Source organism: Copidosoma floridanum, unplaced genomic scaffold (assembly GCF_036245765.1).
Source record: "Copidosoma floridanum isolate Cflo_tuat_1 unplaced genomic scaffold, Cflo_Japanese_pri ptg000028l, whole genome shotgun sequence".
NCBI lineage: Eukaryota > Metazoa > Arthropoda > Insecta > Hymenoptera > Encyrtidae > Copidosoma > Copidosoma floridanum.
The window spans coordinates 2,984,372-3,008,514 of record NW_028321905.1 but is presented as its reverse complement, the minus strand read 5'-3'; the positions used below and the strand labels follow the sequence as shown (position 1 = coordinate 3,008,514).

The following is a 24,143-nucleotide window of genomic DNA, read 5'->3' as shown; positions in this document are numbered from 1 at the left end:
AAAATTTTTGTTTCGTCTTAGCGTTTTCAATGAATATTAACAATTTATAAGTTGAGAATAAAGGGTTAGAGTTATGAAAAAAAATTTTTATGTTTTAATCAGTAGGCAAAGAGATTTTTTCTTTTTACGTTGTAAATGGGCATGCTGACAAAGTCCACTATACTAACATTCTTTAAACTTATTATATAATATATAAGAATACATTCTGGTATTTATAGTCATTTATGGCTTATTAACTATTGCTTTAATTTTTTTCTGTGTATGATTTTCAATAGATAAAAAAAAAGAAACTAATTTAAAAAAAATTTTTGAATAATCGAAATCTCCAGTTGAAATATACGTAATAATAATTTTTTTTTTTTTGGTAGAGGAATTGTTTGATAAGGTGCATTAAAAACTGACATCACAGTTGTAGCTTCTCTTAAAGATTATGGTTTCCTTCAGTGTTTTTCAATTGAAACAGTCATTTAAAAATTTTCTTGTTGTTGAAGCTAATATCGACATTTAATTTTAAAATACCAAAATTAAACCGATGAATTGGTTATCAAATAGTTTTTTTTACATTGACCCTCCAATTAGTTCTTCTAAAAACAAAAAGTTATGAACAAAATGCCCCCCTCTTAAACTACCGATTTGATTCTTAAAAAAATTTTCGATTAAATATAACACGTCAAGTCTTGTCATGTTATTTAACTTTTTTTGTAGGATTATAAAAGCCTTATTTCATAGACATGAACTCACTTCTTACCATCTTTTTTTCCTTCTCAGCTTTTTAAAACGGTTTTATTACTTGTGAAATCTTAAGCTCAACAAAAAGAAGTATATCATGGTAGCAGCACCAAGTAACAACCACTATTTAGAATTTATGTACAATTGGTCGCTTATTTGTTAGTAATTTGTGACATAAAAATGGAATTTTTTGCTATTTACAGAATTAAAATAGAATAAAGGTCCACATATGAGAAAGATAACGTAAAGGTCTGTGCCAAAGTATATGGAGCGTAAGTCTTTCTGACCGAGAATAAGGAGTGCGACGGTATATATACGTATTTTTATGAAAGGTGACTTATGTAGACTATGCGTGCTTTTAAGATGTATACTAATAACATTGGAGAGTTATGAGTAAGGAACTATCGTTTTATGACAACATTCTTATCACGACGGAAAACATATAAGAAGTATAATGAGAGAAGTTTTTGCCTTAGCCAGCGTCATTATTTAAAGTTTTGTAGGAATAAGTGTCATTTTATAATGCAAAAAACAAATCATTTGGGGTATATGATGGCATCTGGCTGAGTAATAAGAACATTAACGATGTTTTGTTATACCCGGAGCCTCTCGGCGCACGAGAAGTGCTACATTTTATTTCGCTCGCCAGCTACTTCCGAAAGTGCATACGAGACTTTTTGACGATAGCAAAACGTTTGTATGACTTGATAGGAAAAAAATGCGATTTACACTTTTGTGGCTAAAGAGCTCAAAGGAAGCGGATCAATTCTGGCCACTTACTCCCCGAAAACAGAAACCTAACTACACTGTGATGCGAGTGCGTCAGGATTTGGGACAATTTTACTGAAAAAAAAAAGGAAGATGGAATTATTAAACCCGTTACCTATTTTAGACAGCGAACGACTCAAGCAGAGTCTAAGTATCACAGCAATAAACTCGAAAGTTTAGCCGTTGTGTATGAGCTAAAAAGATGGAAGATGTACTTATTCGGATTTAAATTTAAAATAATTACAGAATAAGACAGTTTATGTTTACCCTGAGCAAACAGAAAATAATTCCACGTATTTCGAGATAAACAATATTTTTGCAGAACATTGACTACAAAATTAAACATCGACCATGAAAACGCATGAGCCACGTCGACGCTTTGAGTCGTTGCCATAGCGTGCTTATAATCAAGGCAACACATTTAAACAAACCCTTACTCTTTGCCAAAACAGACACAGATATAAAAAAAATTGAAACAGACACTTCAACGAAAAGATTTGCATCATTATGAATTATACAATGGCTTAGTGTGTAGAAAAGATCGCAGCAAGAAGCTTTTATTTTATGTACCAAGCTCAACGGAGTCTTATGTTATCCGAGTTTACCGTGATGATCTTGATCACGTGGGCATCATTAAGAGGATAAGACATTTAAGTAAAGTTTATTGGTTTCCCGGAATGAGTGAAAAAGTAAAAGAGCGTATTTTGAACTGTCTAAGGTACCTTGTATTCTCAACTATTAGTGGAAAACGAGAGGTATTTTTAACAGCATTACAAAGGACAAAGGACACTTTTCTACCATTTCTATCGATTACTTTGGTCTATTGGATCCATTGGAAAAGCCAACTTAAGGGCATGCAGAAACTTTGGTTATTATGGATGGATTTACCAAATTCATAAACTCTACGCATGCAATTCAACGAAATACAATGAGGTAATTAAAAAACTAAAAGAGTACTTTTGTAATTATAGTCGACCGAAGCAGCTCGTAAGCAACTGTTGGACGGCGTATACATTGCACGCATTTAAAGAATTTTTAAACGACGGAAAAACCAAGCTCATACTGACGGCTCGGTTCTTCGAAGGCTCATGGCAAAGTTAAGCGTTTGAACCGTTTTATCACACCCGTTGTCGCGAAGCTTGCTGACGACGACGACGACGACGATGTTTTCCAGATCCAATACACGTGCTGAGGTTAAATGTATTACTGTAAGTGTCATTATTAATGAAACAAGTTGCGTACTTCCTGCTTAAATCATAAAAAACAGCGTTTAAAGCTGTTTTAGTTTCCACATTATCAGAAAAAAAATTGAAAACGTCCTTTTGCGTCGACTGCTGATTTTTTACATGCATATTGTTACGGGATGCTGCCGATGTGGAATAACGAGGCGGAATTTGCAACCTCGACCGGGCCTGTGTTGCCTGGGTACCATCGGCGACACCTCCAATAAACTTTATACGCGGGTCTCGCTCTCCAAGACACCGCAGGGGCCAAGTATCGCGGCGACCTTGGATGTCGTCGCCTCTCACGACGACTTTAACATGGCACAAAGGGGATCGGGCACACACAGCAAGGAAGCACTCACGAGTGAATTTAAAATAAGAAATATATTTAAGATAAATATAAAATATATAAAATTAATCGTGGGTGTGTGGGTGTGTGTGTATGTGTGTACGCTCATCGAGTACGAATACTCGACGAGCACGCGGCGCAAACTCGCGAACCGGGCAGACAACGCGGGCTATTCGAGGGCCGTTGCCCTTTACAATCCACTGCCTGCTGGCAGGTACTTACGGCGATGCGGGGTCACTCCTCGACGATGCCTCTCGCAGACTAAGTCCACACGGGAGCAGTGGAGCGGTTACGCTGAGGTCAGTAGGCGCCCCTACTGGCAGCGTTCGAAAGCCGAGATCGACGGTTTCGGCCTTGGTGACCCTGAGTCCAGCGTCGCCTGCTATCCCAGCAGGATCCGGAATCTCAGCACCAAGCACTGCACCGGGGATAGCTCAAGCACAGCCGCCACGACAACAATCGCAGGAACGGGAGCACTCCAGAGGACTCATCTCACATCCCCCAAAACAGAATTCGCTTCTCGCGGAGAATTCGCCTTGGGGAAATTGCTTCTCGCAACCCCCAACAAAACTCGCTTCACGCGCGTTCGCTGGCCCAAGCTAATCTGATCCCTTTTCTTTTCCTTTTCCCTCTTTTCCTAACTGTCCTCTACGTTTTTCCTCTTTTCCTTCTTTCCTTATCAGCCCTAGCCTACTGATGATGGCTCGACGGTATCTCACCGTCACAATATATAGAGTGCATATAGTAATATGAACAATCTTTAGATAATTGCGGTGCCAAACAATCATTTGATGCTATTGATACAAGCATAAAAAGTGCTTTACCCATCACTTTGCTTAGGAATAGATGAAAAATAAATGTATTTTCACTATCATTTTCATTTTTCATTTTGTTTAAAAAGACTATTCTTAGATATACATCTTGATAAGGCAACATTTAATTGACTTTGTTAACACAATGGTTTTTAAAAATATAGTCCTACCATACTAAAAGTTTGAGCTTGGTATTTAATCATAGTTATTACTGAAGCTACAACTAAGAGAAATTGCTTTTTGTGAAGACTGAATGGTAGTATAGGTGCATTTCCAGTATTTAAAGTGATTTTTGGTCTAAAAACTATTTGTCAGATTTTTTTTACCAAATCAAATTACTGCCTCACTCCTCAATTTTAACAACTTTGTTATGTTTAACCTTGTGCCATTACATAAACTATCCGATGTACTTAAATTTTTTATTAACATGACGACTGCTCGAATTTTCACAGTAAATTCGTAAGGTATTAGACCTCCGCTTTTATTATTTTGTAATTCCATCGAAAAATTTATATACATATTATCGTACGGTTGGTTAACTCCTGTAAATTTAGCTTTATCAATTCTGTTAAATATCTTTATTTCACCTTTCATCTTACTTAGAAATTTATCATTTAAAGAATTATAAAAATGCCCCCCCCCCTTCATTCTCTTGTCACGCGTTTCTTAAGCAATTCGAACATTTTTTTACAAAAAGCAATTTCCTCTCAATTCTTACAATTGATATTCTTAGATGTAGGTAGATTAAACGATTAACAAAACTTGTCTTTCATTGCAAGAATTTGAGTTATATGCAAAGAAGCAAAATTTTTTTGATCAAACAAGAAATTTTCTGTAAAATGAGTTTTACATTTATTCCAAATATTTTCACTAAAAATATTTTGTGAATGTAAGAACCATGCGGAAAGTTATCTCAATTTATAAGGCAACATGATAGTAGTAGCTTCTTCAAACATATCGTCAATTTGAGTATCACATTCTATCAATTCAATTGCTACAGATGTATCTTGTAATGTTTTATATGTATATATATGTTCCTCTCATTTTTGCAACCATGGCAGGAAGGTGCAATTTTTTCTTTATTTAATCACTTACAAATTTCATTTGATGCATTCAAAATTTTAATCTGGCTCAACAACAAAAATTGAATTAGGAAAATTTTTTTTATATATGTATAGAATACATAAATATTAAATACTACTAGATACATAAAGAGACATATGATCGGGGAGACTTTACCCATGTAAGGCATCTGAGTAATTTGGAAGCCCTTGATGTCGCTGATTGCATAACGTGATAAAATAGGGAAGACCAGGATAATATGGGTCACCAATGGAATAAAATCACTTGAAAATTTTAAATATCGTAAATAGTTAACTGAAACTCTTAATAAATTCCTTAAAAATCCAGGGATAAAGTTCACCCACTCAAAATATAGATAACTCAATGCTTTATTCACAAAAAACATAAGAAGTTGGTATCACAAAAAATCCATACTGCTCAAGAGCCAGGGTGGTATGGGGCTTATGACGGGGCTGAATAAGCCTGTGTATTTTAAATCGAGAAATCATGACTTTAAGTGCACTTTTTTATATATAAACGTAAAACCTTAAACAAATTTTTGGTGCGAAACATGACACTGTGTTATTAATTCAATATGACAATTACACACTTAGTTTGTATATAAATTTATCCTTCTTTTTTTTTTTTAAACTATAAAACTGTCACTTCAAAAATTTATAAGGAACATTGTGCTTTCCAGCTGTACCTCAAATTTTTTCCCCACTCATTAACAAGTTTATTGCATTTTGCAAGTCTTCCGCAGACTATGATTGTTTTTTGGTGTTTTTCATGTCATCCTTACCATAATAACTTATGTTAAAACTTAAAATGAACTTGTATTTAAATTAGAACAAATAAGACATGGGTTATTCTTTTACAAACCGAACGGACTTTGTTAAAAATTAATCGTCACCTCTCCGATTCGTCTGAAAAAATTTTTCCAGTTTCTACATCGAAAAATAATAGATACGTGTCCGAGAAATTTTTAACTTATCGCCTATTTTCGATTTTATAAGTTATAACAAATTTCATAACAGTGGTTGAAGACTCATTTTAAACAATATAAGGTCAATGTCCCAATTATCGCTCGTTTAAGCTTCTGCTCCCACTCTATAGTTAACTGTATTTACTCAAAAATAGAAAACTAATTAAAAATCAAACTACTTTTTTAAAAATAATTCATGAATCATTGTTAGCTATTGAAAAATATTTATTGAATCATGAAATAATACAAAAAATTTGAATTAAACAAACGCATTCATTGTCCCAATTATCGCTCACGAAAAATCAGTTGTCTCTATTATCGCTCACCTTATGTCCCAATTATCGCTCATACATTTAAATATATTTTTCCACAGACTTTAATAGCTCAGATGCAGTGAAACAAGAGTGAATGAGATCAAATGATCTTCATTTTATAAATAATGCAACGTATAATACACTATCAAACTCTCATACATATCTTTTTGAGGTCATATACATTATTCAGTCGTTCAATAAAAATTGCGTGAAATTAACAAAAACGAGAAAGATTAAAAAAAAATTATTTTAACAATTACTCTACTTTTTCAACTTTCTGGTTTTTAATGCCTTAAATGTATTTTCCTTTTTCATTTCTAACATTCTTAATTTTCTTTCTTCACGTTGTTTTTGCAGTTTCAATTTTTCTTCTTGCTTTTCCTTTTTGATTCTGATACTCTCAAGTTTTCTGAATTTTTTTTTGTCTTCTTCTTTTTTCTTTTTCTGCAATTCGTCTTGTTTCAATTTACGCCAATTTTCAGATGTGACAGTTGCAGGCAGCTTGACTTTTTTTACGTGTCTTTTATCTTTTGCTTTTGTAGGTAAATTATTAGGCCAGAATAAAGTTGACTTGAATGAATCCGGTATACCGTTTTGGACATCATCTGCATGAAAATAAAATTGTGTTGACTTTTCAGAACAAATGTAAAAACTAGTAACGAAATATTTTCTTACCACAAATATTTGAAAGCTCACTAAAAATACTGTCCTCTCACTGTCCTCTGTTTTTTTGTCTTCACTGATTACTTTTGAAGTTGTTGCTACTTCGTTCACCAAGTTACTCGCTGGTGTGCCAACACTGATTAGTTCAGTCGCGTCTAACTGAGTAGTTAATGGCAAATCTTTGTAACAAACGATTTCAGCTTTAGCAAAACTATTTTCATCAACAGCATTTTCGGAGTCCACGTTTTCAATAGGTATGTTCTCTAGAAGAGATGCATGATCTGTTATTTCCTCATGAATTGTTGAACTGATACTAATACCAGAAAAATCTTCATTTTTATCAATGCCACTATAATTGGGTGTCTCAGGGATGGCTCTACTCAAAATCTATAATTTTGTAATAGTAAATTATAAAACATTAAAAAAGTTATCTAATTTAAAGTTAATACATTTTCTTTAAAAAGTTGATTGTATTGAATTTAACTCTAAAACAAATATTTATAACAAAACATAATCATTATAAATTTTTTGAGTAAACTATTATTAAAGAAAATTTTATATAAAACTATTTGTTGGCAATAAATAGAACTTCATCAACCAGAATCTCTTCATTCTCCAGTATAGATGACTTGTGACATTTTTTCCATAAATTAAAAAACTCTTTATAGTAATCTTCTCGAGTCCAATCTCCATTGTGCAACTCTGTGACTTTAAATTCTGTAATTAATTTTTCATCAAGTGTTTTTGATAAGAAATCTGAAGTTTTCTGGCACAGAATATTAAGCATCTCAGTATTTTCATCAACCAATGTCAAAGAACTACTTTTTTTTTCACTATTCCCAAGTAAAACGTTATAGTTTATTGCATTTTCATCAAGCGGTGACAAACCACAGGTTTTAAATCCATGTGATAGTAGTGTACGTAAATCAATCGATAACAAAGCTTCCTGAAGGACGAGCGCAAATTCATGCTTCCTCAAAGCATCTCCACCATGCTGCATTCTAAATTGAGTTACACACTTTCTATAAGAATTTTTCAATGATTTGAATGTTGATACGTCCATAGGCTGTATAATATGCGTTGCATTAGGAGGAAGCAATATTATTTCAATGCCATTTTCAACACAAAAATCGCTCAACGGCAGAGTTGCATGTGAAGAATGACCGTCAACGTAAAGGATAATAGGAAATTCTATATTTTCTTTTAAACACCAAGGATGAAAAACGTTAGTAACGTATTCATAAAAGTTTTCAGCCGTCATCCAGCCAGAGTCAGATCGGCCAAGACCCCATTGCTTCGGCGTTGACTCAACAATGTTAGCTGGCAATCTTTTGTATGAGTGAATCACTAATGGAGGCGCTAAATCTCCTGCTGCACTACCTGAAATTGAACACATTTAAAATGTAATATCATTGGAATCGTCATTTAAAAATTTATTTTATTAATTATCTGTGATCAAAGCAGTCAAACACTCTTTGTCATTTGATCCACACATGATAAAAGAATTTTTTTTGTCCTTGGGTACCAAAACTTTATCCCCTGTTGGATTTAGCATGAATGATGATTCATCACAATTAAAAATCCTGTTTGAATCTATCTTTAATAAATTTTTGTCTTTTGAGTACTTCGTTATTTCCTGAAACCAGTTACGAATATAACTTTCAGTAACATTTGCTCTGCTACTGGATAAATTTCTTGCTTTCTTTATTGATAATTGAGGATGCCGAGTCTGGAAACTCTCGAACCAATGCCGTCCAGGTCTACCATTGATGAATGGATTTTCTCTGGGTACATTTTTCAAAAGAAGATAGACGCTGTCGAGTAACATAGTTTTTGTAACAGAAAAACCGATTTCGCTTACTGAAGTTATCCCGACAACGAGCTTTGCTTCCTCTTCTGTCGACAAGACAATGGTAGTGCCAGGCTTCTTTTCAGGATCTTGTTTTTGTTTTATTTTAACTCTCAACGTGGAGAATGGCACTTGGTATTTTATACTGGCTTTTCTTACTGACAATTGTTTTGATTTAGCAGCAGCAACTGCTTGGACTAGGTCTTCTTTTTTATACTGCATCCTTTTCACTTTCACATGTTTTTTTTTACTTTTAACAACCTTGGCCTTCTTTTTCGACATAGCTTTAACCTACAATAGTGTATTTAATTTGTTTAATGCAACAAAGATATCATACTAATAAAAAAGTAAGTACAAGGCATGAACGGTACTTACGTACGTGTTAGGTGAGCGGTATCTAGTACAGTTAGGTTATGTCTATGGCAACATCACCGATCACCTTTTTTTCACTACACTATCGCAAATTCGTATTTTCTTACACCTGGAAGTAATAGTTCAGGAGTTTTTCTATCGCCTTATATATAATTTAAACTATTTTGACTTAATTTACTCACCAAAAAAAGGTTGAAAATCACGCGTACTCTCGATAGGTAGAACAATAGTATGTTATGAAAAATAGCTCTGTATCAGAACAGCGAGACAACTTTTTTTTTGGCGGTGAATTTAAATTAAAACGAACTTTTGAATCACTACGTATATCAATTAAATATCAAACATTGCGATGTAAATTTTGTAAATAAAATTTTACTCCTAATAAATTATTAATAACAACAATCATACTTTACTGAGCGATAATTGGGACGTGAGCAATAATTGGGACATTGACCTTATAGCTCTTAATCCTTAAGAGCTACAAAATTTTCTCCCATGGAACTTTTGTAGCTAAAGAGATTAACTTTAAGAAATAAAATTGAAAAATAAATTATCAACAAATTAATATTATTATTAACAATTTGATAGTTTTAATCAATTTTTAACAATTGACCCCAAAATGAGTCGAGTTTCTATTATTACCATCGTATTCTGCGTCAAATTTTACGTAAAAATTGTGTTTTTAAAATGTAGAGACTTTTCAATTGTTGTTGTTAAAATATTAATTTATGTAGCGCGTAATGGTGAAAAAAACTGTTTTTTCAGTATAAAATGATATTTGTACCTTGTATAAAAAAAAGTTAAGCGTAAAAGTTGTAGATAATTGAAAATCTACAACTTTTGTACCATTTGTCAGTATAACCTCAAAATTTTGTATTGTCATGCAAAGAAGCAAGAAATCACCATTTTATTATTTATTGAGTATATATTTTTATTAAAATTTAATCATGAGTGATTTGCTTACCAATCTAACCTTCTGAGTGATGAAAAACAAATTTTTATAAAAGAAAAAAAAAAATTATTAACTACTAGACAAAAAAATATTAATAACAATGCTTGACGTAACATCAACTCATAAACTGTTTTTTGTTCTTCACATTTTTTTATTGCTACTTTGTTTTTTATTGTTTTATTAGTTGTCTGCTTTTATATAAAAAATAGATTTTTCATCTCTTTAATTTTTTGGAATTTTAAAATTTCGCGGGGAAGCCTGCCTACGGTACGATCTATGATTCAAAGTGTTATCCACGCTACTTGCGTACATTCCCCGTACTACAAGTTCGTTGGCTTATGGATCAGCTGTGCGTTTATTTTGGTCCGCTACCAAAACATATTCTCACTAGTTGTAATTTAAAGTTAAATAGTTTTTACTTTGTAACAATGCCACAGAAAGAGGCACGTAAAGTGCAAAATACTAGTTATCGATCAGACGTTTTAATCCTTTTTATCTCAAACATCCAACAACAAACACTTCTGATTTAAGGCCAGTAAATGAAAACCAACTTGTGAAACTGGACTTGGAAATATCGTCAGATGCATTACAACAAGAAATTGGTTCTTCTTGCCACTTGAAGTAATAAAAGTTGAAAAAAGAAGATTCAAAAGATAGTGGAAATAAACTACCAGAATTGGTACGTAAAATATTTTGATTATTATATTGACTTCAGACATACCTAACCTCTCGTAGAATTTTATGTCGATGTTTAAGTCTAATTTTTTTTTAGACGCTACAAAATGAACATTGTTAAAGTGAAGAATCTGATACAAAAGTTCGGAGCAGTGACGGTACATCTGGACTCTCGGGAGATAATCTATCTTTGCAAAGTGAACGAGTGGATTTTTTCAACAAAGGATTAAGCTTCTTAAGATCTTCGCTCCTCAAATAACAAAAACTATTGTCGAAAAAGTATTTGGAAAAAAAATAAAATTAAATATCGTCCGTAATTGATAACAAAATTTTTAATTTGAGCCGAGATGATCCAGATAACCTTAAAGCAGGTGACAACGAGTCCTTGACAATAAGTGCTTTGCAAGAAAGATTCAATACTTCGGCCAACCGCGTTCACAAAATGAAAATTTCGACTATTTTTCGATCATGGTCTTATAAAAAAATTGAGGACACATTTCCTTCCGCAACTCGTCACATGATATGGATAGCAAAAAATGTTGCTCAAGATAAGGGATTAATTGGGGATCCAAGCCCAAAACAACATCCATCTCTAGATAATGTTATCAATACAATTGTTAGCTTGTACTAGTCTGACGACTACACTCAATATATGCCCGGAGAAAAAGATTACGTTTCGATAAAAGTAGACTGCAAATCGGTACCTATAAAAAAAAAAAGATAGTATTCAATAATTTCAAAGAATTGTATGAAATTTTTATTAGTAAGTATCCAAATATGAAATGTAGTTTCTCAAAGTTTGCTAGCTTAAGGCCGAAATATTGTGTTTTGGTAGGTGCTTCTGGTACTCACTCTGTTTGTGTGTGTCCTGTACATAAAAATGTTAGTTTACTAGTAAGTGAGGCCAATTTTAAATCACTTACCTCCGGTTCTGAGCTACCTTTGATCTATTATAAGGATTATTTCGATTGTATAGTATGCAAAAACGAAACGACTGACTGTTATTTTAATTTTTGTAAGAAGTGCCCAGGCATGACGAATGTTATTGAGCAGCTGGAAGAAATTTTTGAAGAATAATGTATTGAAATTGTTACCTACAAACAATGGGTTACGGTTGGAAGAACCTCATTGCAGACCCTAATATCCCCAGTTGATGAATTTTTACTGAAGTTAAGTGAAGGTTTGCAAAAACTGTTGATTTATTCTTTTTGGTTAACAAACAAAGGGATTTTTTAAATAAGATGAAAAATAAACTGAGAGAAAACTAGTATATCGTAATTTGCGACTTCTCAAAAAATTATGCTTTCATAATTCGAATTTTGGTTCAGGGTATACATTAGAACAACGATTAGGCAACCGTACAACCATTTTCAATTCATCATAGGAATGACTTGGATGAATTAAAAATTTCCAGTTTTGTTTGCATTTCTGAATGCCTACATCACGACACTATTGCCGTACGTCTGTATCAAAAGCAGTTCATTGAATTTATTAAAACAAATTTACCGAGCGTTAATAAAATAACGTACATGTCTGACGGTCCAAGTGGACAGTATTAAGACAAAAAGAACTTTATTAGTCTCACTCATCACTTTGAAGACTTTAAAATAGCATCTGAGTGGCATTTTTTCCCACTTCACATGAAAAGGGGCCATGCAACGGAATAAGCGGGACTGTAAAACGACTAGCTGCCAGAGCAAGTCTTAAGAGAATTAACAATCTCATTCAAACACCGCGAGAACTTTTTGATTGGGCCACAGAATCACGGCCAAATGTTACTTGTTGTTATTCTACAAATGATGATTACGAAGAAGAAAGAAAATTAGTGTCAGAGAGATTTTTGAGAGCAACAACGATTAAGGGAACGCTAAACTACCATAGCATGGTTCCACTTTTTCGTCAAGAATTAGGAGCTAGGCTGTTTTCTTTGCACGAAAAAACAAATATTGTGAGAATTTTCTAGTGACTAAATTTTGTTATAAAACTGTAACAAAGTTTTACATGTACATGAAAATTTTTTCACATCTATTAATGAATGTTAAGCAATCATAATGTTCACTTGGTTTTTATAACACATTTTTATTAATTCAATAAAATATAATTTCTTCAGTTATTATTGCTTGCCTCCGTTTAACGAGTAAAAAATTACTCCTAATAAATGATAAAATGCTGGATTCTCGCTTTTTTGCATGATAATACAAAATTTTGAGGTTATACTGACAAATGGTACAAAAGATGTAGATCTTTCAATTATCTACATTTTTTACGCTCAACTTTTTTTCATACGAGGTACAGATATCATTTTATATTAAAAAAATACTTTTTTTACCATTACGTGCTACATAAATTAATATTTTTTAACAATAACAATTGAAAAGTCTTTATATTCTTAAAACATGATTTTTAAGTTAAATTTGACGCAGAATACGATGGTAATAATAGAAACTCGATTCATTTGGGGTTGAATTGTTAAAAATCGATTAAAACAATCAAATTGTTAATAACAGTATTAATTTGTCGATAATTTTTTTTTCAATTTTTTTTCTCAAAGTTTAACTCTTCAGCCACAAAAGTGCCATTGGTAAAAATTTTGTAGCTCTTAAGGATTCGGATCTATACATTGTTTAAAATGAGTCTTTAACCACTGTTATGAAATTTGTTATAACTTATAAAATCGAAAATAGGCTACAAAAAAAAAATTTCTCGGACACATTTCTTTTTCTTTTTAATGTAGAAACTGGAAATAAATTTTCATTCGAATCAGAGAGGTGAAGGTCAAAATCCGTTTAATTCGTAAAAGAATTTCCCCTATGCTGCTTCAACTACATGTTGCAGTCTTTATCAGTCGTCTGCTTTGCTTTCAATGTTGATCTATATAGCCCTGCAAGACTGATCTATACCACCTTAAATCCACTTTTATCAATATCGATTAGTAGCAGTTAATAGTGGCTAAAACCAATTTGTTCATGACATAAAGTTAACGTACACTACTTTATTTTCCGATATTAAAAGCTATAAGTTATCTAGTAATAATGTATACTACTTTTCTACTTAAAAGGTTTTGTTAAAATTTTTTTTTCGTGACAAAAATTTCAATCGATAATAACAAGTTTTTTATTTGATTACCTGTGTGTTTTGTATTGTTATTAAAAATTATTGGTTAAAACGTATTAAAGAAAAAAAAATAAGACTATAGATCAGTTAAATTGATAAATAAAGCCAAGACCCACATTTCCTAGTGATGTATACCGCCCTGGTTTCTCCTATTTATTTGACCTCATACGGTTCTTTATGTTTGGGTACTAATTTTTCAGGTCCCGCAGACGTATCAACATTCATTATTATGTGTCACAAGTCGCATACAATTATTAGGCTTGACTGCTTGACTCACTCCACATAACAGACGACTAGGTAACTTGTCCGTGGAACGACAAACTGTATTATTAATCGTGAACTTGACGTTATATAAAACTGTGTCCCATTATTTCAAATTTTCAGCAAGTTTCACGAGAGTGGGTGTGATAAAACGGTTCAAACACTTAACTTCTCCATGAGTCCTCGAAGTATCGAGCCATCAGTATGAGCTTGGTTTTTCCATCGTTTAAAAATTCTTTAAACATGTGCAATGTATACGCCGTCCCACAGTTGAGTTGAAATTGAGTGAGGAAAAAAATTATAAGCTAGATAAAAGTAACGTTGTATATTGTCAAGGTGTAGGATTGGTTCGTAAGTTAATTTCACCTAGTAATATTGTAATACAAAGGTTAAACAAAACGTGCTTTCCAACACAGCATAAATAGGCACAAAAATGGTTGTACATCAGGATCGGTTGTTATTGTTCATAACATTAGGTAAGCTGATAAGTTTGATTGAGACATTGTTGTAGTTTTAGAAAGTAAATATAAGTATAAAAAACTAGTAATAATCAACAGAAATTCCAATCACCTCCAATCCATTAAATTTACTTAATTGTCAAAAAATAAGTATAGAATGAAAACAGATTTGGTTAATTGAGCAGGATTATTTACTGTTACAAAAATTATATTTTTCCGATACTTCGGCAATGTAGTATTTCCATCATCAGTTTTTATCTACAACGCAGAAAAAAAGAATTTTCTCTTCTAATGGAAATCAGTTACACTGGAAAGATAATTGAAAAATTTTGAAACTGTCTGAAATCTATCAGAATATAACCTAATTACAACTAAATCTATGTGGACCTGGTAAGAAAAATCCTTTATGAAATCCATATAGTCGTACATAATGTTCGACCACCGAAAAGGTAAAGGCAAATACACGTCACCACTCGAAAATCCACATGTAGAACTCCTGGTACATAGCGATACAAATTGTAGCAACAAACAATTTAATAACCATGTCTGTACCTTCACAATGTATAACAGAAGCTTCAAAATTTTTCTGATGATGGCAATACTAAATTGCCGAAATATCAGTCAGATGTAATTTTTGTAACAATAAATAGTCCTGCTCAACCAACCAAATTTGTTTTCATTCTACATTGAACTGGTACTGTTATTCATGAATAGTGCAGCTAATTCAATCAAAAAGAAGGGAGGCACTTAAAATTGAACCCAATTTATAGTATCCTTGACAATGTCTTATAACAGTTTAGATTTTAAATTTGATATAAATACAGATGAGCAATCGTTGTGCTCTCAGTAATACATTAACTCGTGCATATGTAAGTATTCATGCTGACGACTGACGAAGATCACGCCTAATAAGTCACTACATTTGTCGTTGTTTTATGTGTCTTTGTTATTTACTGATCAGTTGTGAATTCAGCATATCCTTTACTGAACCAAAAGCTACCAATAAGATTGAAAAATAATTTATAAATACAAAATTTGAAAGTGTACGAGTATTAGGTAAAAAGTACTCTAAGGTTACTTTTCTCTGATGCTCGCACATAAGACTTAAGCTACTTGAAAACAGAAATAATGTTAGTTGTATAAAAAACATTTGTTGTAAGGATTAAGACTTAACAAAAGAAATGGCAGTAGTCATCTCTAAGGTCCATGTAGAATGTAAATCCTTGACTCTTATTCATTTTCAGACTACTATTTACCCAAAAATCAAATGGCTGGTCTTGTGTGATAAATCTAGTGAATTTGATAATTTACTTTCTTGAACATTCAAATAGGTCGATTGTAAGGTGTAGCAAAAGGAATGCATTGTACACACAAAATTTCGGTCTGAATTGAAAAGACGTTTCAAAAATTTTATTTTATTGATATCATGGCCTATTGAAAAAAAAGGTTGAAGAGTTGACTTTTTGTCACTTCAGACTGTTGTCGTTTCTCTTTACATCAATAATCTTAACATCAATGATAATTAATAAGCCCAAAAATACGCAGTAAAAAAATAATTCTTATTTCTCCACTTTGGTCACTAAAGTGCAACACACATACAAATATCTTCGGACAAGAGATCTGAGTTAAATTACAGTTTATTAGCTATGTTTTGTTTACTGTGATTATTTCACTTTTATACTAACCTTGACATTTCTTTTTACAGTCAAAATTATTTCAGACTAGTTTAATGAGTTAAGTAGTAAGAAGTATAAAGATTTTCTAAGAAATTTCCCTAAAACACTCTACTAAGTAAGAGATTGACTCGAAATGTACTAAAAGCGCTACGTTTTAAAAAATTTGGTAATATTTTATTGTTACCTGCATATAAATTATTTCTCTGTCGTATCTCTTAATGACATCACTAGTGTCTCTATGGTTGCAGTCATGAGATACTATGATAGGAAACATATCCTTATGAGGTCTAAACTTAATAAGTTGATCAAGACATCTTTTAACAGTTATTCGATTACATGAAATTACCAAAACTGCAACAACTGGATACTCCTTAGAAACATTGTGTGCTTGTGTTCTTACAGTCATTGCATAAGTCTTATTCTGAAAAAATAGCATAATATTATTATCAGTAGTATTACAAATATAAAGTTATTTTTTCTAAATAACGAGAGTGATAAAAGCTTGAATGTTTTAAAAAAAATATAATATGGCATCGAAAACTTTGGGAAAAAACGAGATAACATTTTGACATTTCTTTGAACAGTTTTTTGTACGATTTGAGATGATCATTTTTAAAGACGATTTAAATAAGTAGCTTTAACATTTTATAATTAAGTTGCTTTTCGAAGCCTGATATAATTAAAAACTCACTCCAATACTTCTTAAAATTTTCACTTCGAATAACTTTCATTTTTTTTTTTCTTTTGGCACCGAAAATAACAGTAATAATACGTAACAAATAAAAAATAAACTTTTAGATTTTGTCTTAATTGAATGGAGTTTAAACTGTATGAGCTTACAAATAACTGAAGACAAAAAAAGTTCACCAGTTTTTCAAAATAACTACAATTAATTACATGAAAGAATACTTGGCCATAAAATTAAAGTATTTTTAGCTTTCATGAAAAAAAATCTTTTTAACAAAGTTAATATTTTTGTTTCCACCCGTACACCACTCAAGTTGATTTTTACGGGTACCCTCTACCATCATTTTGTGGAGGATGTTCATCCTAAGCCCCAAGCTTCCAGTTTCAGTATTCCAACGTGCCGTAACCCTTATCCCCCCTTTTTACCATTCGACCCCTTAACCCCCATTTTTCAGCCCAGTTCTCTGCAATTTTTCCCTGATGTCCACACCCATTTAAGATGCCCACAAAGCCTATCTCCAGGTTGTCTTGCGGTAACGTCCTCTTCTCTTTCCACCCCTATAACCCCTAAGTTCCCCAACTGGTCTGGCACCTACCAAGGGCCTCCATGAAGTGTGAGTTAGCCTGTGGTGCAGAATCAGCTGCGATGCTTGGGAAAAAATATCAGACAGAAACAATTCTTGTAAAAACTTCTCAAGAATTGCACTGACCGGAATTCAAACCCGCGCCCCACTTGAGCAGCCGTATCTCCGCTAACCAAATCTTGCGCCTTAGTCAACTGAGCTAAGAGCACTCTTTTATTGAAAAAGTTATTACTTAACAATGACTACTTAACTGACACCATGTTGCCGTCGATGAACTGACTGAATTCTAAAAAGTTGCAAGATGGTATTTTGAGATAAATCATAATTTACGCCAGAGTCGCGAGTTCGCGGTTTCAGTTACACAATTTATTTTTTGATTACTGATTAAAAAAACTTTTCCTCCTATAGTCACATTTTAATGCTAATAAATTATAAATGTATTGATATTGTACGAACAAAAACACTAATATGGTCATAAAGATTGTATCCAAAACAAAAAAAAGTTGTCATTAGTTTTAGCAATAGTTATTGCGATTCTAGATTATTTTTTAAGAAGATAAAATAAGTTAGTTGTTCTTCCAAGTAATTGCAGCATTTTTAAAGCTTTTTCCAGCTAAATAGAATGCAAAAACATTGACTTGTATATAAATGGTACTTTACGTCACTAGAGCAAAAACTACAAACATGAGCGCCCGGGGGGCGATTGTTGCATGATGGTGCTCTAGTCACGTATGATATTTTTCTTACCAAGGGCACAAAATTGCACTTTTTCGTCCAGTAAATCACTTTGGGCCCTAGGGCAGAAAAGTACTTTGGGCGCAAAGAAATTTTCTGCTTGTAGAGCTAAGGTGATTACAAGGGCACAAGGTGTGGCTCGAGGGCGTAAAGCAACCGTTGTACTTTGTGCCCATGGTAAGAAATAGTAGTTTTTGTCAGATAAGTGCCAGTGCAATCATCCCCGGGGATATTCTGCAGCCTGAAGGACCTGCGAAGCAGGGTCCGAGGGACGTAAGGTAGCCACGATGCGATGGTGCTTATGTGGCGAATTCTAGTTTCCCTCCTGAGGGCACACCAGCCTTTCAAAAACGTCCAAGGTAGCAAAATATCGTCCATCAAATCTTCAACTTTATAGCCCCGACATAAAAATACTGAAACCGTATCGATTAATTATTTACCGTAAAGATATTTAACAGACTATAATCATTATAGCTCAGTTAAGAAAGCAAGATTACCTTATTTTCACGTTACGACGCATTTTTTTTTTTCTTTTTTTTTTTTATAAAGAATAATAAAATTCGCTAATTACAAATTTCGCTATCCACAGTTTAAGTTGGTGGGACAACATATTTTAATTTAACGATTTCAGGAAAAAAATACTTTTCTTTACTTTTTGCAAAATATCTTCTCTCCAGTCCTTTTTTTGCCATATATGCTTCATAGATTTTTGTCCCCCATCTAATTACTTACAAAATGGCGGTGGTTAAAAGTAGCTACATTTTCTGTTTATTAATAAATTGCGTTTGAAGAGGAAAAAAAGTTTTTTTTCTACATAAAATATCCGTAACACATTAGTATCTACAGACTTGAAGTTTAAAACATACTGCTATCACTAATACAAGTAAATGTACCAAATTTTAAAATGATTGGTTTTAAACTTTTTGATTAATTAACGATCGAAAATTTTGAAAAAGCTTAGTTGCATAATACGCCAAATTCTCGGGTGCTGTCTAATAACAATCAAACCTGGCTTAAAAATGTAAAAAACGATTGAAATTTAGTTTCTCATTGGAATTTTATTTATTTATTTATTTAAAAAATCAATGGTCAAGAGCTGTATACAATCCTTAACAAAATTTAGTGGTAACACAAAGTTACAATCTATCATCCACGCCTATAAATAATGATCACGTCTACCACCGCTTGACACACTGCATCAGCAACCTCGTAAAAGCAATAATATTACTCACATTTCTAATCATAGCAGGAAGAGAGTTCCGTATTCTCCTTAGGCGCGGCAATGCAGAACTGTGTATATAATTGCACACTATATTGGTTTCAAGCAAACATCTTACATTTCTTAAAGTATGATCACAATCTTGAGGTACGAATAATGAAGTGACCGACACACAATTAACAATTCCTGCAAGTAATCCAAACATAGAACAACAATCGTTGTAGATATGAAGCTAGCGATTATCTAACAGGCCAGTCTGTGACTGAATACGCGAGTAATCGTGATTGATTGGTGACATGGAAAACCCACTTCTGAACGACACAAATATAAAAAATCTGTTGTATTTTTCAAATCTTATACATCGCTTGCAGTGAATACGGTCTCCAATACAATAGGTGAGGCATTACAAAGGTCTTATACAGATAAACCAATGTATATACATTAGTAAGATCCCTGCAGCTTCTCATAAAAAATACCAAGGCTTTGTATGCTACCAACCAGACAGAGATTGTTCGTTTGTCAAAAATGAAAGAATCCTCGAAGAGAACACCTAAATCAGGAATTTTAGTAAGTCTTATCATCGGTGAGGGACCCAAAGCATGGCCACAAAGTACGACTTCTCTAGACATAGAGAACGAAATCACAGCACATTTCTTTACATTGGCTCTAAGATCATTAGCCTCACTCCAATTAACAATCGCATCAAGATCACGCTGCAACATCTGATAATCAGAATCTTTATACATACATTTATAAAGTTTGATGTCATCAGCAAACAAAAGAACATACTTAATATCATTAACGTCAATAAAAAATAGAAATGGCCCCAAGTGCGACCCCTGAAGGACTCTTGATTTAACAACTACACTAACAGATACAGCCCCATCAAAAACAACAACCTGCTTACGCTCAGTAAGGTGTGAGATGAACCCCTCAAGCAGAGATATCCTAAGACCAACTCTATGTAATTTTTGAACTAGTATTTTATGGTTTATATAATCAAACGTCTTTTCATAATCAATATAAATTGAATCAACCTGGGCATTCACATCCAAAGCCTCTCCAATATATCGCAATACATCAGCAGATTAGCCATAGTAGAACACCCATGCCTGAACCCATGCTGCTCATCAACCAATACATAACTTAACATATCACTTAGCCCCAGTGTCAAGAACTGAAATAGGCCTATAATTTTCGACACAAGCCATTTTACCGTTTTCTAATACAGGAATGACCTAAAACAATCTCCAACACAGCGGCATACAACCAGTTGCCAACAATTGGTTATAGAGAACTATAAGAGGCTCTGAGAACACAGAATTGCAGGCCCTTATAAGGGATGCAGGACACAACTTTGGGCCTTTATTTGTATAAATTGTCATATTAATCACTGCCTCCAAGGTTTCTCTCAGGGAGAACGATATAGAGTTATGCTGTCCCAGCACCGCATCGGCCTCAAAGCAATCAACTTCATCACTAAAAACAGAACCAAAGTAATCAGAAAACAAAATAGTCCTATCAACAGCAACCAAGGTTGCACGCTCTCCATAGGTGATAATAGCAGGCACGTTCAGAACAGAGCGCATTTCATTAACATATTTCCAAAAATTTTCAATATTTTTATACATCTTATTTCAAACTTTATTTTTGTACTGTTTATAACATCCACAGAACGTCCTAATACATACAGCCCTCAAATGCTTAAACTCAATAAAGTCATCCAACAAACCAGACTGCAGCTAAGCCCTATGCATTCTCTTTTTCGCAATTATAAGATTAATTAAGGCCAAAGAGTACCACGCAGAGAAAGTGTTTGGCTTCTACCACTTTTTAGGAAAAAACAGGTCGATGACTTTCTGTAGTACATCATAAAACTTATCAACATTTGATTTGACATCAACACTATCCAATAAAAAAGGCCAATTTACACCCTGCATGTACTCTGAATATTCGCTGCACCGAAGTCAAAGTACACACTGTCAAGAACACCAGATGAGCAGCTTACACCAGAGACCTCGAAACACGCTGGAACATCATGCCTATCTGCCGAAATCAGCTCATCCAGTACCAGCAGACAACCAATACTGGCACCAGATAAATCAGTGAGCAGGAGATCAAGCCCGTAACCCTCGAGTGAGTGGACTAGAAAAAGTTAACAAAGACTCAGCAATGACACCTAATGACCTATCTCTTGAGCACACTTCCGAATGAGAATGAGTATCACCATCCGTGCAGATTGGCATTGGATCAGATAACTCATTTCAAGTTGTATTGGGTAAGTTAAAATCTCCAAGCAGGATAATATTTGTTTATCTAATAAAGTCTTAACAGTATTCATACAGCGATGGTAGATAGCCAATGGTAATCTGGGGCACAAATAGACTCATTCAATAGTACAAGAGAAACCAGGCACTTTTACACTAACAAACAACTGCTCAAAAATCTCATCAAAGACTAGCATAGTGCTGTCAAACCCCTTATTCACAGCAATAAGGATCCCACTACTAAGGCTTGTAGAGCCATTTATATATCTGTCCCTTCCGTACAACACAATATCAGGAAGACCCAACTCAGCATCCTTCATACCCCCATGCTGGTAGGTTTCAGTGACTACCATGACATCAACCATGAATTAAAAAAAAAAAATTAAATTTTTACCGATTTTTTAACGATTTCTTTGACCATGTTGGCTCACGGCAGATGTAAAAAACCATGTAACTTTTAACTGTAAATGTTGAGAATTCGCTTTTGCACAGTTCAAAAGCTGTTATTCTTTGACGAATTAAAAAAAAAAATATTTTACTCTAGGACCTTGTGGAGCCAAGAAAAATTTTTTTTTCTTTTTAAACTCGTGACAGTGTATTTTACGTTGTTGATTTCTAAAAATTGGCGAGAATTAAGTCCAACAATTTATTTTAATAAAAAAAAATACTTCATTTCCTTATTACTATTTTGAGTATGAGAAAAAAAACGTCAAGTTTACCGTGCGGTAGCACAGTGCGCCGACAGGCGTACGGCGGTGGAGTGGAAGGAGAAACCAGCGCTAGGGTTTGGCTTTACTGCTGAACTGAACTTTTACGCTTTAAATTGGACGTGCTCATTAAACTTCATGTATCTTACCTTTTATACCACCTATGAAAATCCTTTTAAAATGCGTTTGGGGTAGCTTGACGAGATATGTGCAATATACAATTAATTTTTTAATTACAATTAAAATGAGGCAGTTGCAGAAATATCGATTGCATTATGTACATTGATACCTGGCCTGAGAAATCTATACTATTGTTTTAAAATAGGGATAAAAATTCTTCATCTCTCTGCGGTTTTTGTAAATAAATTACTAGCATCAGGATTGCCGTCGAACACGACAATAGCATCAAATGTATAGTGGGGTTTAACATAATTAACACATGTGTCAGATAACGAATTTCAAAATAATATCGATGAATCAGATATTACGGAAAGTGAATGTAATGACTTAATTCTTTCGAATGACGAAAGCAGCGTTGTTTTGTAATGTCAAGTTATGGTGAACATAACATTAAAAACTTTTATTTTAAGTATAAATTAAATATTCTTCGCATAATATACAACAGATTTTTTTGTACAAAAATTTTATTCCTTTTGCAAAACAACGATATTTATGTTTTTAGCTCAGGTATCAATGTACATAATACGATCAAAATTGACGCAACCGCCTCATTTAAATTGTTATAAAAAAAAAAATTGTATATTCGTGTGTATTTTGTCAAGTTACCCTAAATCAATTTCAAAAGGATTTTTATAGGTAATATGAAACGTAAGATACATGAGGTGATACGAGCATGTCTAATTTGAAGCATAAGAGTTCAGTTCAGCAGCAGAGACAAACCCAAGCGCTGGTATTTCCCGCCACTCCACCGCTGTATGCCTGTCGGTGCACTCAGCTATCGCACGGTAAACTTGAAATTTGTTTTTTCTCACTAAAAATAGCAATAAGGAACTGAAAAACTTTTTTTTTTATCGAAATACAACTATTAAACTTAAACCCAACCAAATTTCAGGGAACAACAACGTAAAATACGTTGTTACGAATGTAAAAAAAAAAAAAAAAAAAATTTTTTTCTTGGCTCCAGAAGGTCCTAGGGTGAAAATTTTTTTTTTATTCGTAAGGAAATATCAGCTTATGAGCTGTAGAAAAGCAAATCCTCAATATTTACAATTAAAAAAGTTATAAGGTTTCTTACGTCTATTTTAAATTAGCACGGTTGAAGAAATCGATATAAAATAGATAAAAATTAATTTTTTTTCAAAATTCTAACGTAATATTAAATTTAAATAGTTTTTTGAATTTTTAAGCAAGGTTGGTCGTCATTAGACGGTACCAGAGACATTGGCATATTAAGCAACTAAGCTCTTTAAAAAATTTCGATCGTTAACTAATCAAAAAGTTCAAAACCAATTGGTCTTAAAACTTAGTATATTTACTTGTATTAGTGATAGCAATATATTTTAAACTTCAAGTCCGTAGATACGTTGTGAAGATAGAAAGTGTTGCAGATATTAAATGTGAAAAAAAAATTTTTTTAACTTTGAACGCAATTTATTAATAAACAAAAAACGTAGCTACTTTTCACCACCACCATTTTGTAAGTAATTAGATGGGGGACAAAA

The 24,143-nt window shown here is 33.1% G+C and overlaps 1 protein-coding gene across 1 annotated transcript in view; it reads right to left on the bottom strand.

The window, feature by feature from the left end:
* Mgat1 (alpha-1,3-mannosyl-glycoprotein 2-beta-N-acetylglucosaminyltransferase) overlaps positions 1-24,143 on the bottom strand; it is a 511,064-nt gene that overhangs the window by 279,840 nt on the left and 207,081 nt on the right. The window contains exon 5 of the mRNA XM_014357434.2: positions 16,447-16,683. Within this exon, the coding sequence (XP_014212920.2) occupies positions 16,447-16,683 (237 nt within the window). The remainder of the gene's footprint in view (positions 1-16,446; positions 16,684-24,143) is intronic.